General features: G+C 39.6%; 1 protein-coding gene across 1 annotated transcript in view; it reads left to right on the top strand.

The window, feature by feature from the left end:
• The window catches only part of LOC124595889 (protein O-glucosyltransferase 2-like), a 96,620-nt gene that overhangs the window by 37,050 nt on the left and 40,250 nt on the right, over positions 1-19,320 (top strand). Inside the window, exon 2 of the mRNA XM_047134797.1 lies at positions 8,716-8,921. Coding sequence (XP_046990753.1) covers positions 8,716-8,921 — 206 coding nt within the window. The remainder of the gene's footprint in view (positions 1-8,715; positions 8,922-19,320) is intronic.

Raw genomic sequence — 19,320 nt, 5'->3', positions numbered from 1 at the left:
CTTGTACAGAGGCATGTAGACAGTAGCTTTTCCCTTGAACTACTTGCAAGTGATGTGGGAAAGGAAATGAATGGTAGTGGTATGGGGTACCCTCCACCACATGCCGTAAGGTGGATTGTGGAGTATCATGTAGATGTAGATGTAGATGTAGATGTAGATGTAACTGCAGCTGCACCTTGTCTTGCACCTACCTGAACAGCAGTGACGTTCAGTCACAGGCATATCTGAATGATGGTCAAAGCCTCAGCATCTCTTTCTTAGGGACCAGAAGACTGGAAAAAGATTTCTTGTGGACACTGGTTTAGAGTAGTTCATTTATCCATGGACTTTAGTCTAAAGTTGTCAGCCACCAACTTCATTCTGTCTTTCTGCGACAAACATAGTGAGACTCATCAACACTATCACTGGACTTTCAGCTGATGATTGATGGCCAAGTACAGTGATGCATAGTGCAAAGCTCATGTAGGTAGCAGAAAGCAAATACACCGAGTTGCTTGAAAAGATTCCAACCTTAAAGCAATCACCAGGTGCCCTGGAAGAGATAAGCTACAGTACAGTGCATTATATCAAAATGGTTGTTGACCCATCAGTTTCATGTCCTCCTAGATGTTTAGCTCCTGATTATCTTGCTACCACAAAGGCAGAATTTGGCTTGATGCTCAAGGAAGGTTAGTCACCCTCCTAGCAGTCCACTGTCATCAACTCTCCATCTAATAGCCAAAAAGTGTGGTGCATGGTGCCCACATAGTGATCGTCAAGCAATTAATGCAAGGGCAATTCCAGTACCCCTGTTAAGAGATCACAACTATGCTCTACATGGTGTGACTATGTTTACTGTATTGGACTGCACAAACGCCTTTACACAAATTCTTGTGGCAGGTCAAGATATTCTGAAAACAGCCATAATGATGCCATTCAGCTTGTTTGAGAGTCTCCTTGTGACATTTATTTTATACAATACAACTCAGTCTTGACAAAGGTCCATTGACTCCGTGGTGCAAAAGTTGTCATTCTGTGCCTAGATGACATCCTCATTTTTCAGCCAGTGCAGAACAGCACCAGCAAAACTTCATAAAAGCTTTCAAACACTTAAAATAGCACTACATTGTTTTAAGAACTGCCAAGTGTGTTTTTGTTAATCCACTGATTACCTCTTTGTCATTGCCACTGCCCAAGAAAGCAGAAGCCCCTGTGAAGGTCCCATGACTGGAAACCACCAAAGAATTACACAGTTTCTTGTGAATGCTGAATTTTTTCCAGCATCATGTGCCCCGCTACACTGACTTACAAGAAGTGCTGACTGGACCTAAAATGAAGGGGAATTCACCTATACAATGGACAGGTGCAATAAACTCTGTTTTTGAGGCAGCAAAGTAAAACTTAGCAAATACTGCCTTCCTGAAACATCCTGCTTTGGGTGCACCTATTGCATTGGTTGTTGATCCTAGCCACACTGATATTGGCACAGCACTGCAACAGCAAGTTGGTGGTGCTTGGCAGTCACTCGCCTTCTTCTCACATGAGTTCTCCTCTTCACAACAAAAATGGAGCACTTACAATAACAAGCTTCTTGTTGTCTGTGAATCAATCACTTTCTTTCAGCCTCAGTTGGAACTCAGAGAGTTTACAATATTTACAGATCACAAACTGCTTGTCTTTCCCTTCAGACCCAATAACAACAAGTGTCCACCATGACAGTATAAACATATTGAGTCCGCTGCCCAATTCAGTACCAACACCTGCCATATTTCAGATGTTGAGAACATGGTCACCAACTGTCTGTCTGGAAGTAGATGAGTAATAAATGTTATTGATTTTGTCCAACTTGCAAAGGTACAAGAATCTCATGATGAACTCCAGAAATTACTGAATCATCCATCCTTCAGTTATAGCTGGTCAGTGTTCCTGGTTCAGACGTGTAGTTCTATTGTGACATTTCAAGTGGAACTTTTCATTCTTCTCTGCCACCTGCATTCTGCAGATGTGCTTTTGACAGCCTTTACAGTCTATGCCACCCTGGTGTCACATCATCAACTTGCCTGGTTTCAGAAAGTTCTGTCTGGCCTGATGTGCAAAAGGATTATCAAGAGTGGACTCACGAAGTCCTTCAGTGTTAGCACAGTAATATAACCTGTCATGTGCATGCAACAGTCAGAGATTTTCCAGATATGTCTACATGCTTCACACGTGTACAGACCAACATAGTAGATCCATTTCCACCATCCAATGGTCAGTGCTATTTATTAACTGCAATTGATTGTTTCACCCATTGACCAGAAGCTATGCTAGTCAACAGCATATTGGCTGAAATCCTAACCTCTGCCTTTATGTCAAATTGGGTTTCACGCTTTCATTGTCCACTGCACATCACTATGGATGTGATCGGCAATCTGAGTATGAGTTATTTACTCAGCTTAGTAAATTCTGCGGCACTCTTCATCACATAACAACTAACTACCTTTCAGTGAGCAATGGCATGATGAAACATTAACACCATTTTTTAAAGGCTGTACTGATGTGTCATGGCACTAATTGGTCTACTGCCTTACCCAATGTCTTACTTTGTCTTTGCACCTAATACAAACCAGCCCGTAGATCCATTGCCAGTGGAGCTTGTTTACAGTGAATCACTTTGACTGCTGGGCAAGTTCGTTGACCCAAGTTCCATAGAACTACCTGACCAGTCAGACTTCATTTCTCGCATTAGGGAAAATATTGCATGCATTCACTCTCATCAAGCATCAGGACATGGAACAATGCCTACCTATGTGCATCATACTTGCAAACATGCACACGTCACATTACAGACGGTGTCAAACCATCCCTACAATCCCATACATGGACCGATATTGAGTCATCAAAAGAGGAGCACAGATTCTGGACATTCAGTTAAATGGTAAGGCTACTACATAACCAACCGACAGAGTGAAACCTGTATACATGTGCCCAGAAGTGTGATCAATACTTATGCTGCAAAACTATCCTCATCCTCAAGCTCAAGCGCAACCATTCAAAGCAGACTCATTACCCACATGAAGAACATGCTCTGGACGTTGAGAGCACTTTTCTGCAAGATTTTTGGAGGATGTTCTGCTTCCACTGAGGGGGCCAATTTAGTGGTCAAGATCGTGGACTACTGTGTTCACCACAGCTGTCAAAGAGCTTGTGTGCCAGCTGCTAGAGGCTTTGTTTTTCAACATCTAAGGTCGATTTGTTCCTGGTATTCCTTGAAACACTTTGGGAAAACAACAGTGTGTTGGAACATCCTTGCTAATAGAGACAGATCTTAACTAATGCTAACCTAATGCAGGAAACTTATCTCAAGTTCTTACTGAATATATTCTTCTGTGTTTTCTTTATGTTAGTAGAAGTTTGTTATTCCTGGTACATAAGTGTTCATATTTTGTGTGCTTCAAGGTTTGTCCCAAAAGTTCCTGAAATGATTTTTGGTAGTTGGCAATGCTGGCTGGCAAGGTGGAGCTTCGGGCGGAGAAGTTGATGGGGAATGTAAGCTCCAAAATGAGACCAGTGTCAGTCTCCTGTGGACAGTTGTTGAGGCAGAGCACACTCTATGCAGAGGTGTCTACTGCACCCTTGTTGGACAAAAAATGGACCAGTTTTATGGCAGCACTATGCAATCATGTTATTTATGTAATTGGGTAAAAATGGGGCAGGAGACACTCGAAATGCTTCAGAAAGCCTGCCCTTTGTCATCACAAATGGATGACTCAATGCCAAAAGTGCATCAAGTTGTGGACAAGGGCTGACAATTAAGTGTTCAGATGATTGCAGAAGAGTGTGGAACACCCAAAACAATCATTCACCACATTTTTAACTGGGGATCTTCAAGTGAGGAAAGCCTGCATCAAAATGGTGGCAAAAGCCCTGATGAGTGAGATGAAGGATCAGCTTCTGTTGAAGTGCAAGAAATTGCATGAGAACTATGAAATGGATCTGGAATTTTGGGACAGAATGATCACAGAGGACTAGACATGGATTTGTGAGTATGATCTCAAAACAAAACATCAGAGCAGCGAGTGGCACACCAAGGTGTCTTCTCACCCAAAAAAAGCAAGGATCAGAAAATTGCAGATGAAAGCAATGCTCATTGTGTTGTTTGGCAGAAAAGGTGTAGTTCACAGTAAATTCATGCTACAAGGACAAACAATCAACAAGGAGTTTTATTGTCAAGTGCTCAAATGGTTGCGCAACAGGGTTCAATGCACCCGAAAAGAAATTTGCAACAATTGGATTGTACACCATGACAACATGTCAAGCCACACTGCACTCATTGTCACTGAGTTGCTGGCCAAAATTGATGTGGCAATGCTTCCCCAGCCACGGTACAACCTTGATCTGGCACCAGTGGACTTCTTTTTGCTTCTAAGAATCAGAAGAACGCTTAGGGGAACTCGTCATGGGAAGCTGGAGGCAGAAAACACAGCTTTGATGACCACACCGAAGGAGATTCCCGTTGACGACTTCCAGGGTGCCTTCAGTGAATGGGTGAAGTGTTGCAGTGGTGCATCAAAGCAAGGGGAGAATACTTTGAAAAGTTCTGAAAAGATTGTAAACTGATATTGAATAAGTGGTTAACAAAATTTCATTCAGGGAACTTTTGGGAAAGACCCTGTATTTTGGCTGATTTGTTCAAACATGAAAATGTAATTAGCTCAGACAGTTAACACTTAGCCCTGCCAACAAGCTGTAAATGTGAGTCATCTGTAGCAAATGTGTTCAATAATCATTTCTTAAACATGGAAAAAATATGGGAACAAACAGTTCAAGAGAAAAATCACTGTAGTATTTTGAAAAAGCAAATCTCATAAAATTCAATCATATGAATGTATCACCAACTTCTCCTTCTGAAATTAAGAAAGTTATATATTCTCTCAAAAATAAAAGCTCAGTAGGCTTTATGGTATTTCCAACAGAGTGATAAATATTCATTCCCATATAATAAGCCCTGTCTTACCTGAAGCATGTACTGCTGCATCACTCGCTCAAACATTTCTCCAGAGAGATTGAAATATGCCGTTGTTAAACCCCTGTATAATAAGGCTACTAATGTAATTTTCCAAAATTTTTGAGAAAGTGATGTGTTATGGAATAGTATCCCATCTGAGTAACAATAGCATCTCAGTAAATACAGCTCAGATTTTAGGAGAGTTGCTCAACTGAAAATGCCATTTCCATGTTCACTCAACAAATTTTACAAGTATTAAATAATAATTTGAAATTAATTATAAAACAGCCTAGATCACAAGGCATGTTTATAAAAAGGTGACTGGTTACGATTACCATATACCATCTTCAGACCTTCAACCACATCGATGGACAGTGGTTGTGCATGGAGTAGGAACCACTGAATGGTGATAGTCAACTGCAGGGAGCACTTAGAAAAATTGGAGAGAGACCGATCAGAAAGTTGAAAATTTGTCATATTTTCATTCAACATCATATGGAATATATTCTGGGGTAACTTATCTTTAAGAAAGAAAGTCTTCATTGCTCAAAACTGTGCTGCCAAAGTAGTATGTGGTGCTCACTCATGATTATGATTATCTTGCAAACACTTTGATTGCTGGTTCATGGTATATTTATTTCCTCATGAAGTTTCTTGTAAATAATCCTCTTAGTTCCAAAGGAGCAATAAGATACATAGTTACATTACCAGAAAAAATGACATTCATTCCTTACCCATTGAAATGTCATGTTTGTCTGAAAGCAAAGTAAAATTTGAAAACAAACTGAATAAATTTCTCCTTGGTAACCCCTCCTATTCTGTAGAAGAATTTCTATTATTGCAATGTTTTAAAGGTGATGGGTAGGAATTACTAACTCACATCTATATATTTAAAAAAAAGAGCTTATTAATGTTCAGCATGTAGCCATATTTACAAATTAATTTGTGATCAGAATGTAAAATGACTTGTTCCATGTCATTTTGATTTATTATACAAATGATCCTGGAACATGAAACTAACCAACAAGCAAACTGATATACTCCTTGGCATTAAGTAATGCAGAAATTAATGAGGTTTCAGCAGAAGAGATATGAAATTTTCATCAATTGTAGTATGAAAATGATAAAGAAGTGATGGGCTATAATTCTTACTTTTTATGTTATATGAAACTTGATAGTAAATCATTAAAGGTGTGCTAAGTATAACAATATAACAATAACAATATATATGAAAAGGAAAATTCATGCAAGAAAACTGTAAAAATTAAAGCTGGCCATTTCTTACCTCCACAAGCCAAAATCTCAGCACTGCTAATACACATATTTATAGGTAGAAAAAACTGTTCATACTTAGAGATGGGCAAACTCATTCATCCCTGGGAACTAGTTCACTGGTGATCGCTCTTTTTTGGGAACTGTTCATTTTTACTCATTCACTGTTCAAATATGTGCTTGGTATATGGTTCTTCTGAGAAATTGAAAATTAGTAGGATAGGTGACTGAAAATGAAAGGTGCCAAGAGGAGGTACTTGCCACACCCCCCCCCCCCCCTCCCCCCCACACACACCGCCTGGAGTACAGAGCTTTTATTCATAACAGAATTCTTACACACTTGTAATTTTCATGATTCTGCAAAACCTCTCATTTAGTCAACTGTAGCATTATGTGGCCGAACGCAGTGAAATAATATAAGGTGGCGCACGAAAAATTGGCCACAAGTACAGACTGCTCACCAATTACGCATGACTTGTTGACCGCTATGAGCAAAATTGATAAACATGTAATAATTAGACAGTGAAGAAAAAACAAATAAGCTAATGCAAACAACAACTTCGAAACAATAGAGGACGATAGGTGGGCGACAGTGAGCAGTCTGGTACTCTGGGCCGATTTATCGTGCACCACACTGTACCACTGAAATAATATTGTAGAAGTTATCATATTCTCTTTACAAAATATGACACCAGATACTCAATTATGGAGCATGGGCTTCAGTTGGTTCCATAAGAATGAACATGCCCTTTTACCTTGGATAAAAAAAAAAGACAGAAAATGGCCCCTTGTGTGTGCCATGCCAGCTTCCTTCGCATGTGTAATAACAATAATATGTTGCCTTTTTTACAAGTATTTCTTCTGCTGTTTATCGAAATAGTGAAGTAAGCTGATATACCATTTTGTTACCTGAAAAGATGACTGTATTACATACCATGTAATTTTTATGTAATTTATATAATTATAAAATACATTTTAATTACCAGTTGTGGATGCTGAATAGAAAACGAAAAGAACCAGAAGTCCCAAAAAAGGTTTGAAACAGATCTGGAATGGGCATGTGAAGCGAACGAAATGAACGACAACTCAATACTGATCTAACTATGAACAGTTGGCAGTGAAACTGCGATGAGTGACCATGCAGAGAAGGACGAGTCCGGCCAAGCGAGACTGAGACTGAGACAGACAGGGATGGGACCAAGGCTGGAATGAGACCGGCCGACATGCCGTTGTGGGAACGAGACCAACCATTTCCCATTCCCAGGAATTATAAGTAGAAAGCCGTGACCGAGACCAAGACAGACAGGAACAAGACCGGCCAACATACCGTTGCGGGAATGAGACCAACCGTTTCCCGTTCCCGGAAACTATAAGTAGAAAGCTGTGACCGAAGTGAACATTGAAAGATTGTTCCTTAGAATTCTTTACTCGCTCCTTCCATTCATCTTAGTGAACCATTCCTTTGGATCCATTAGTTCGCGAGTGACCCATCTCTAGTTCATACTTCCTAGAATTGTTAGTTCCTTCCTCAAAAGGAGAAGAAGGATAAATTCGTGGAAGTCGGCCAAGTCGCTCAGATCAAAGGAACCAGCAGCTCTGAAATGAACATTTTTTTTCTACTTATAAATATGTCTATCTGCAAAGGAACTAGCAGCTCTGGAAGGTATGAACATTTTTTTTCTACTTATAAATATGTCTATCTGCAATACTGAAGTTTCAGGTCCTGAAGGTCCTCTTTCCTATATGAGAAAGGGCCCTAACTGTTCAGAATAATTTTGTATACTTGTAAATGTGCCCATCAGCAGTATTGGAATTTTGTCTCATAAAGGTAAGGAAAACATTTTACATTTTTAAATGCATTAATATTAATTAAAAAAGGAAATATGTATTTTCATACAACTAGTGTTGTAGGAGCTTAAAGTGCCGTGTCTGAACTGAGAATTTGTTGGTCATTTAAATCTTCTGATCTATATAAGTGGTCTACAGAGGAATTTCTACAGCTATGACTTTTGTGTAATGCATACTTCAATAATACTGCAACATAAAAATAATAAGAGTATGATGATCAGCATTTTGCAGGAAGAAAGTCATTGGTATCCTGCAATTAGTTTAGTTACACTGCACGTGCCATATGCCGAAAACCATAAGCGAGTGCACATGCTCGTGTATTATTGTGTGTGTGTGTGTGTGTGTGTGTGTGTGTGTGTGTGTGTTTCTTTTTGTAAGTGTGTTTTGGAAAACTTTTGATGTTTATATAATGTCATAGGACAGTCGTATGGTTTCTTTTAGATACTTCTGAAATTAATTTGTATATATCATTAACTGTTACATAAAGTGAAAATAAACAATATGCCATGATATTTATTGTGCTACTACCATAGTGTTTTGTTGCCACAGTTTTAGGTGTCAGTGTTACCATTCTTGCTACTGAGTGTCTCATTACTATTATGATTATTGGTAGCCTTCTTTGTTATTAGGTTTCAGTCTTCCCAAGGAGATGTTTTCTCAGTTGATATAACTGGAGATTCAGAATTCAAATATTGTCGGGTTTGGGTTAATATACTTGATAGGAAAGATGGGAGCTACATTGTGAGATACAAACTGTATCATACTTGCTTAAATTTGAAAATAAGTGTAAAATACAAAGGCAGAAATGTTGCATCATCACCATACACATTCAAAGGTATTTAGATCAACTTTTTTATTTCTTCTTACACTGTCTTAGCATCACTGTAATGATTAGTATATCTCGCCTGTTTCATTATTATTCTGATATTAGAGACAAAAAGTCATTCATATAACTTCACAAATAATGGGCAGAGAGAGAGAGAGAGAGAGATTTAGTGTTTTCTAGTCTACTTTATAAAGCAAGAATAGTGGTAAGGTCCATAAGTATCATAAAATACCTACAAAAGACATATCTGAAGTTTTCATTACAGCATCCTCTGTCAGAAGCTAAAGTACAACTGTTGTGCAGGGAAAAATGCAGGAAGATGAGTAGCATAAGGGAAGAACAATTTGTGATGTTGCCATCGTTTGGTAAAAAAATTTGTCCACCAGGACTCAAAGTTATGGTAACATTTTTCTCTTCTGTGACATGTTTGTAATTTTTTGTCCTCATGCACTGACTTTAGCTCCTAACAAGGGAAACACTAAAACCATTTGATTTTGTACAAACTATAATTATTTTAGAAATTATTAGATAAGTCCTATTAATGTTTGCGTCTGCACTTTATGTTGTTATTTTTAGTTTTTTGTCATCTGTTGATCAATTGTATCTGATACTGAACAGCGAATCACTTGCCTTACCACACTTCGTGAAAACATTGTTTGGTTATGTGATGTTTGTGAGAAGATTATTTGAATATAACTAAGTAAAGAAATCGTCTGAGTTAAACACTTTGTCCAATAAACAAACCAGATTAATACACTCTTATTCCAAGAAATTTCTGCAGGTTTTGAGTCAAATGCAAAGCCTATATAGAAGACTGGCAGTTCTGTGCCAATGTAGATTGTGACTGTCTGGACTTGCAGCACAGGACTGAGAGCTGCAGGGTGGGACACTACATCTTCTTTTTCTGAACAAAATGTATTTTTGTTTTTGACCATGTAGTTTTAAAAATTATAAAATGTGACCAGTTCATAAGGGTGATGTAATTCAGGTATTTATCTTGTCGTCTGCTCATTGTCCTAGAATTCTTCTCAAGAACAGGATTCGGATCTAAAGTCCATGCTGAAGCATGTTATATGGATTAAGTAAAAGATACAACCTTACACTTTTCATTGCATTTTTATTGCACAAAGTGGCACAGGCGATCCGTCAAAAACCTCTGATCAACAGTGCTCTCTAGTGAGCCAACTATCACTGTTATACAGGCTTTTCAACAATTACTCACTTGTTAGCAACACAATTTTTAGATATTACAATTAAAAAGTATGACATCAAGTTAATTTGACGTGATTACAAAATTGTTTCAAATATTCTGATCAGTTTCAGACATACTGTTCAGCCATAAAACACTGTTATCACAGAAGTTTACATCAAATAACCAGAATCAACAACGCATTTCATAGTTTTCTTAATTATATGAAGATGAAATTAAGCACAGCTTTCCAGTCATGTTTTTGATATATACTTGAATAGACAATTTTATTAGTGTTTATGGTAGTTCTGTCTTTTATATAGAAAGCAGATTTTGATGATCTGTTGTCATGCTTTGCATTGCATAATTCCACAAATTGTCTTAATTAATTTGAAAATTAGTGACTTTCAGTACATACAAACAACTGTCAGCTGTATAAGGGAAAGATGACAATGCAAATTCATACTGGACTGGGACTTGAACCTGAATTTTCCACTTTAACTGCTTCGGCTATCTGTGCACAACTCATGCCCATATCCAGACTACCACACATCATCGTTCCTGCATCACAACCTGTACTTGTACACACATTATGTAATTGCTGTAAAGGGGAGGACATTTTAATTGCTAGTCACTGGCTGGTATCGACGTTTGGACCAGTGGCTGTATTTATGCATCCACGCATGTCCGAAGGAACATTGCATCATTCTTAACAACACAGCACTGCAATATCATAATAGCAGGTATTTTGGCTAACAGATGAAAATAAGTAACATTGCATTACATGATTTCATTATATGGTAATTAGAAAAGAATGCAGTAATTTCAGACATTCGTACCCAATGATAGAGTTCTATGGGTTTGATGTGTTGATGCTTCATAATCATTTGTATTTTATATCATCCACAAGGTAGAGATTACTGGTACTGAGATTATAATTATCTTGTTAATTGGAATGTGGATGATAACTTGTCCTCAATGAGGTAAGAGTTATGGTATATATTGGGACAATATACTTCTACATCTACATCTACATCTACATGATTACTCTGCAATGCACATTTAAGTGCTTGGCAGAGGGTTCATCAAACCACAAGCATACTATCTCCCTACCATTCCACTCCCAAACAGCGCGCGGGAAAAACGAACACCTAAACCTTTCTGTTCGAGCTCTGATTTCTCTTATTTTATTTTGATGACCATTCCTACCTATGTAGGTTGGGCTCAACAAAATATTTTCGCATTTGGAAGAGAAAGTTGGTGACTGAAATTTCGTAAATAGATCTCGCCACGACGAAAAACGTCTTTGCTTTAATGACTTCCATCCCAACTCGCGTATCATATCTGCCACACTCTCTCCCCTATTACGTGATAATACAAAACGAGCTGCCCTTTTTTGCACCCTTTCGATGTCCCCCGTCAATCCCACCTGGTAAGGATCCCACACCGCACAGCAATATTCTAACAGAGGACGAACGAGTGTAGTGTAAGCTGTCTCTTTAGTGGACTTGTTGCTTCTTCTAAGTGTCCTGCCAATGAAATGCAATCTTTGGCTCGCTTTCCCCACAATATTATCTATGTGGTCTTTCCAGCTGAAGTTGTTCGTAATTTTTACACCCAGGTACTTAGTTGAATTGACAGCCTTGAGAATTGTACTATTTATCGAGTAATCAAATTCCAACGGATTTCTTTTCGAACTCATGTGTATCACCTCACACTTTTCGTTATTTAGCGTCAACTGCCACCTGCCGCACCATACAGCAATCTTTTTCTAAATCGCTTTGCAACTGATACTGGTCTACGGATGCCCTTACTAGACGGTAAATTACAGCATCATCTGCGAACAACCTAAGAGAACTGCTCAGATTGTCACCCAGGTCATTTGTATAGATCAGTAACAGCAGAGGTCCCAGGACGCTTCCCTGGGGAACATCTGATATCACTTCAGTTTTATGATTTGCCATCTATTACTACGAACTGCGACCTTCCTGACAGGAAATCACAAATCCAGTTGCAAAACTGAGACAATACTCCATAGGACCACAGCTTGATTAGAAGTTGCTTGTGAGGAACGGTGTCAAAAGCTTTCCGGAAATCTAGAAATACGGAATCAACTTGAGAGCCCCTATCGATAGCGGCCATTACTTCGTGCGAATAAAGAGCCAGCTGTGTTGCACAAGAACGATGTTTTCTGAAACCATGCTGTTTACGAATCAATTGATCTTTCCCTTCGAGGTGATTCATAATGTTTGAATACAGTATATGCTCCAAAACCCTACTGCAAACCGACATCAATGATATAGGTCTGTAGTTCGATGGATTATTCCTACTACCCTTCTTAAACACTGGTGCGACCTGCACAATTTTCCAATCTGCAGGTACAAATCTATCGGTGAGTGAGTGGTTGTATATGATTGCTAAGTAGGGAGCTATTGTATCAGTGTACTCTGAAAGGAACCTAATCAGTATACAATCTGGACCTGAAGACTTGCCCGTATCAAGCGATTTGAGTTGCTTCGCAACCCCTAAGGTATCTACTTCTAAGAAACTCATGCTAGCAGCTGTTTGTGTTTCAAATTCTGGAATATTCCATTCGCCTTCCCTGGTGAAGGAATTTCGGAAAACTGCATTCAATAACTCCGCTTTAGCGGCACAGTCGTCGGTAACAGTACCATCAGCACTGCGCAGCGAAGGTATTGACTGCGTCTTGCCGCTTGTGTACTTTACATACGACAAGAATTTCTTCAGATTTTCTGCCAAATTTTGAGACAATGTTTTGTTGTGGAACCTATTAAAGGCATCTCACATTGAAGTCCGTGCCAAATTTCGCGCGTCTGTAAATTTTAGCCAATCTTCGGGATTTCGCGTTCTTCTGAACTTCGCATGCTTTTTCCATTGCCTCTGCAACAGCATTCTGACCTGTTTTGTGTACCATGGGGGATCAGTTCCATCTCTTACCAATTTATGAGGTATGAATCTCTCAATTGCTGTTGCTACTATATCTTTGAATTTGAGCCACATCTCGTCTACATTTGCATAGTCAGTTCAGAAGGAATGGAGATTGTCTCTTAGGAAGGCTTCTAGTGACACTTTATCCACTTTTTTAAATAAAATTATTTTGCATTTGTTTCTGGTGGATTTGGAAGAAACGGTATTGAGCCTAGCTATAACGACCTTGTGATCACTAATCCCTGTATCAGTCGTGATGCTCTCTATTAGCTCTAGATTGTTTGTGGCTAAGAGGTCAAGTGTGCTTTCACAACCATTTACAATTCGCGTTGGTTCGTGGACTAACTGCTCGAAATAATTTTCGGAGAAAGCATTTAGGACCATCTCGGAAGATGTTTTCTGCCTACCACCGGTTTTGAACAAGTATTTTTTCCAACATATCGAAGGAAGGTTGAAGTCCGCACCAACTATAACCGTATGAGTGGGGTATTTATTTGTTACGAGACTCAAATTTTCTCTGAACTGTTCAGCAACTATATCATCGGAGTCTGGGGGTCGGTAGAAGGAGCCAATTATTAACTTAGTTCGGCTGTTAAGTATAACCTCCACCCATACCAATTCGCACGGAGTATCTACTTCGACTTCACTACAAGATAAACCACTACTGACAGACACAAACACTCCACCACCAATTCTGCCTAATCTATCTTTCCTGAACACTGTCTGAGACTTTGTAAAAATTTCAGCAGAACTTAATTCAGGCTTTAGCCAGCTTTCTGTACCTATAACAATTTCAGCTTCTGTGCTTTCTATTAGCGCTTGAAGCTCAGGGACTTTCCCAGCACAACTACAACAATTTACAACTACAATTCTGACTGTTCCTTGATCCAAGCACGTCCTGTATTTGCCATGCACCCTTTGAGATTGCAGCCCACCCCGTACTTTCCCGAGGCCTTCTAACCAAAAAAAAGCGCCCAGTCTACGCCACACAGCCTCCGCTACCTGTGTAGCCACCAGCTGAGTGTTGTGAACTCCTGACCTATTCAGCGGAACCCAAAACCCCACTACCCTATGGCGCAAGTCAAGGAATCTGCAGCCAACATGGTCGCAAAACCATCTGAGCCTCTGATTCAGACCCTCCACCTGGCTCTGCACCAAAGATCCGCAGTCGGTTCTGTCAACGATGCTGCAGATGGTGAGCACTGCCTTCATCTTGTAAGCAAGATTGGCAGCTGTCACCAAATCAGATAGCCGCTGGAATCCAGAGAGAGTTTCCTCAGATCCGAAGCGATACACATCATTAATGCCGACATGTGCCACCACCTGCAGTTTGTTGCACCCTGTGCTCTTCATGGCATCTGAAAGGACCCTTTCCACATCAGGAATGACTCCACCCGGAATGCACACGGAGTGCACACTGGATTCTTCCCCTCCTTAGCCGCCATATCCCTAAGGGGCCCCATTACGTGCCTGACATTGGAGCTCCCAACTACCAATAAGCCCACCCTCTGCGATTGCCCGGACCTTGAAGGCTGAGAATCATCCTCTGAAACAGGGCAGGCTGCTGCATCTGGCTCAGCGAGAGACAGCACCTGAAACCTGTTTGTCAGACACACCGGGGAGGTTTTCTGATCAGCCTCCAGGGACATCTTTCGCTGCCTGCCACGCCTTGGAACGACCTCCCAATCAACCACAGGTGAGTGCTCAGCCCCACTGCGGGCAGCAACCGGGGCAACCACAGCGGCAGACCGATCTGTCAAAGCAAAATAGGAATTTTGGCATATGTATGAAATGTAACAAATAAAACCTGTTACTTGGATATTATGAATAACGCCATGAATGATTGTTGTTGTTGTGGTCTTCAGTCCTGAGACTGGTTTGATGCTGCTCTCCATGCTACTCTATCCTGTGCAAGCCTCTTCATCTCCCAGTACTTACTGCAACCTAAATCCTTCTGAATCTGCTTAGTGTATTCATCTCTTAGTCTCCCTCTACAATTTTTACCCTCCACGCTGCCCTCCAATGCTAAATTTGTGATTCCCTGATGCCTCAGAACATGTCCTACCAACCGGTCCCTTCTTCTTGTCAAGTTGTGCCACAAACTCCTCTTCTCCCCAATTCTATTCAATACCTCCTCATTAGTTATGTGATCTACCCATCTAATCTTCAGCATTTGTCTGTAGCACCACAAGTTTCTATTCTCTTCATGTCCAAACTATTTATCGTCCATGTTTCACTTCCATACATGGCTACACTCCATACAAATACTTTCAGAAACGACTTCCTGACACTTAAATCTATACTCGATGTTAACAAATTTCTCTTCTTCAGAAATGCTTTCCTTGCCATTGCCAGTCTACATTTTATATCCTCTCTACTTCGACCATCATCAGTTATTTTGCTCCCCAAATAGCAAAACTCATTTTCTATCTTAAGTGTCTCATTTCCTAATCTAATTCCCTCAGCATCACCCGACTTAATTCGACTACATTCCATTATCCTCGTTTTGCTTTTGTTGATGTTAATCTTATATCCTCCTTTCAAGACACTGTCCATTCCGCTCAACTGCTCTTCCAAGTCCTTTGCTGTCTCTGACAGAATTACAATGTCATCGGCGAACCTCAAAGTTTTTATTTCTTCTCCATGGATCTTAATACCTACTCCGAATTTTTCTTTTGTTTCCTTTACTGCTTGCTCAATATACAGATTGAATAACATTGGGGAAAGGCTACAACCCTGTCTCACTCCCTTCCCAACCACTGCTTTCCTTTCATGTCCCTTGACTCTTATAACTGCCATCTGGTTTCTGTACAAATTGTAATTAGCCTTTCGTTCCCTGTATTTTACTCCTGCCACCTTTAGAATTTGAAAGAAAGTATTCCAGTCAACATTGTCAAAAGCTTTCTCTAAGTCTACAAATGCTAGAAACGTAGTTTTGCCTTTCCTTAATCTAGCTTCTAAGATAAGTCGTAGGGTCAGTATTGCCTCATGTGTTCCAATACTTCTACAGAATCCAAACTGATCTACCCCGAGGTCGGCTTCTACCAGTTTTTCCATTCGTCTGTAAAGAATTCGCGTTAGTATTTTGCATCCATGACTTATTAAACTGATTGTTCGGTAATTTTCACATCTGTCAGCACCTGCTTTCTTTGGGATTGGAATTATTATATTCTTCTTGAAGTCTGAGGGTATTTCGCCTGTCTCATACATCTTGCTCACCAGATGGTAGAGTTTTATCAGGACTGGCTCTCCCAAGGTCGTCAGTAGTTCTAATGGAATGTTGTCTACTCCCGGGGCCTTGTTTCGACTCAGGTCTTTCAGTGCTCTGTCAAATTCTTCACACATTATCATATCTCCCATTTCATCTTCATCTACATTCTCTTCCATTTCCACAATATTGTCCTCAAGTACATCGCCCTTGTATAGGCCCTCTATATACTCCTTCCACCTTTCTGCTTTCCCTTCTTTGCTTAGAACTGGGTTTCCATCTAAGATCTTGATATCATGCAAGTGGTTCTCCTTTCTCCAAAGGTCTCTTTAATTTTCCTGTAGGCAGTATCTATCTTACCCCTAGTGAGATAAGCCTCTACATCCTTACATTTGTCCTCTAGCCATCCCTGCTTTGCCATTTTGCACTTCCTGTCGTCCTCATTTTTGAGACTTTTGTATTCCTTTTTGCCTGCTCCACTTGCTGCATTTTTGTATTTTCTCCTTTCATCAATTAAATTCAGTATCTCTTCTGTTACCCAAGGATTTCTACTAGCCCTTGTCTTTTTACCTACTTGATCCTCTGCTGCCTTCACTATTTCATTCCTCAAAGCTACCCATTCTGCTTCTACTGTATTTCTTTCCTCCATTCCTGTCAATTGTTCCTTTATGCTCACCCTGAAACTCTGTAGAACCTCTGGTTCTTTCAGTTTATCCAGATCCCATTTCCTTAAATTCCCACCTTTTTGCAGTTTCTTCAGTTTTAATCTACAGTTCATAATCAATAGATTGTGGTCAGAGTCCACATCTGCCTCTGGAAATGTCTTACAATTTAATACCTGGTTCCTAAATCTCTGTCTTACCATTATATAATCTATCTGATACCTTCTAGTATTTTCAGGATTCTTCCATGTGTACAACCTTCTTTTATGGTTCTTGAACCAAGTGTTAGCTAAGATTAAGTTATGCTCTGTGCAAAATTCTACCAGACGGCTTCCTCTTTCATTTCTTAGCCCCAATCCATATTCACCTACTATGTATCCTTTTCTCCCTTTTCCTGCTCTCAAATTCCAGTCACCCATGACTATTAAATTTTCGTCTCCCTTCACTATCTGAATAATTTCTCTTATTTCATCATACATTTCATAAATTTCTTCATCATCTGCAGAGCTAGTTGGCATATAAACTTGTACTACTGTAGTAGGTGTTGGCTTCGTGTCTATCTTGGCCACAATAATGCGTTCACTATGCTGTTTGTAGTAGCTTACCCACAGTCCTATCTTTTTGTTCATTATTAAACCTACTCCTGCATTACCCCTATTTGATTTTGTATTTATAGCCCTGTATTCACCTGACCAAAAGTCTTGTTCCTCCCGCCACCGAACTTCACTAATTCAAACTATATCTAACTTTAACCTATCCATTTCCCTTTTTAAGTTTTCTAACCTACCTGCCCGATTAAGGGATCTGACATTCCACGCTCCGATCCGCAGAACGCCAGTTTTTTTTCTCCTGATAACGACGTCCTCTTGAGTAGTCTCCGCCCAGAGATCCGAATGGGGATCTATTTTACCTCCGGAATACTTTACCCAAGAGGATGCCTTCATCATTTAACCATACAGTAAAGCTGCATGCCCTCGGGAAAAATTACGGCTGTAGTTTCCCCTTGCTTTCAGCCGTTCACAGTACCAGCACAGCAAGGTCATTTTGGTTAGTATTACAAGGCCAGATCAGTCAATCATCCAGACTGTTGCCCCTGCAACAAAGGATATCTGACAAAAAAGTAAGGCATACTTCGTATATTGTGCTCATCAGTTTTCTTATTGTACTTTCTACTGCTTCTGGGATAGTTTTCAGAATAAATCCTTTTCAGACATCAGTACAGAAAATTTAAAGATTTGCTTTAGTGGCCAATATGAAAATAAAGTAAGTTTCATATCAGCACACACTCTGCTGCAGAGTGAAAATTTCATTCTGGAAACATCCCCCAGGCTGTGGCAAAGCCATGTCTCTGCAGTATCCTTTCTTCCAGGAGTGCTAGTTCTGCAAGGTACACAGGAGAGCTTCTGTGAAGTTTGGAAGGTAGGAGACGAGGTACTGGCAGAATTAGAGCTGTGAGGACGGCTTGTGAGTCGTGCTGGGGTCGCTCAGATGGTAGAGCACTTGCTCGCGAAAGGCAAAGGTCCCGAGTTTGAGTCTTGGTCTGGCACACAGTTTTAATCTGCCAGGAAGTTTCATATCAGGGTATACTCCACTGCAGAGTGAAAATTTCGTTCTATCTTTAATGACTTTGGATAACCAGTAGCATTCCACAAAAATTACAGTTCTGTAGTTTTAAAAAATTTTTTTGTTAATGCTATGTGTTTTTTAAATTAATCAAGATTCTGAAGGACACAATTTAGCTTCATTCATAGCAAACAAATTTCATGCATGTACATTGTATGGAAAATGTGATGGTAATTGGATGTAATATCCAGTGATATCTATGTTGTACCAGATTGGAAATTTCTGTGATACTTCTAGATGATCATCTTCACCAAAGTCACTTGCATTGTCTTCAGCATTCGTGTATTCCTCTTCCTCTGACTTCATTGGACTACTATTGGACACATCAGATTCTGTAAAAGCTTTTGCAAAATTGCTACTGTTATTAGACACTGCTGCAATCAATTGGGTCTAAAATGAATTCTCTATGAATTTCATCTAGCATTGTGGCCACATGATCATAGCTATTAACTCCAAAAAATTTCAAACATGCTAATGTATTGGATTGAGGTTAACCTCAAGCCAGTTTGTAAAAACTCATTTTGCATCTTGACCATATGTCAACAATTTTACATGTATATTCTGCTTCATACAATGGTAATTTTATTGCTGAAACTTGTTCCTGTTGTAAGTTGCTTAGTTTCCAGTTAAGTATATGTCAACAATTTTACATGTATTTTCTGCTTCATACAATGATAATCATATTGCTGAAACTTGTTCCTGTTGTAAATTGTTTAGTTTCCAGTCAAGTATTGGTCCTCTAGTTACATTTGTACCATAATCTGAAATGTTTCAGTA

Source organism: Schistocerca americana, chromosome 2 (genome assembly GCF_021461395.2).
Source record: "Schistocerca americana isolate TAMUIC-IGC-003095 chromosome 2, iqSchAmer2.1, whole genome shotgun sequence".
NCBI lineage: Eukaryota > Metazoa > Arthropoda > Insecta > Orthoptera > Acrididae > Schistocerca > Schistocerca americana.
The sequence above is the reverse complement of the archived record's forward strand: the minus strand, read 5'-3'. Positions and strand labels throughout refer to the sequence as shown.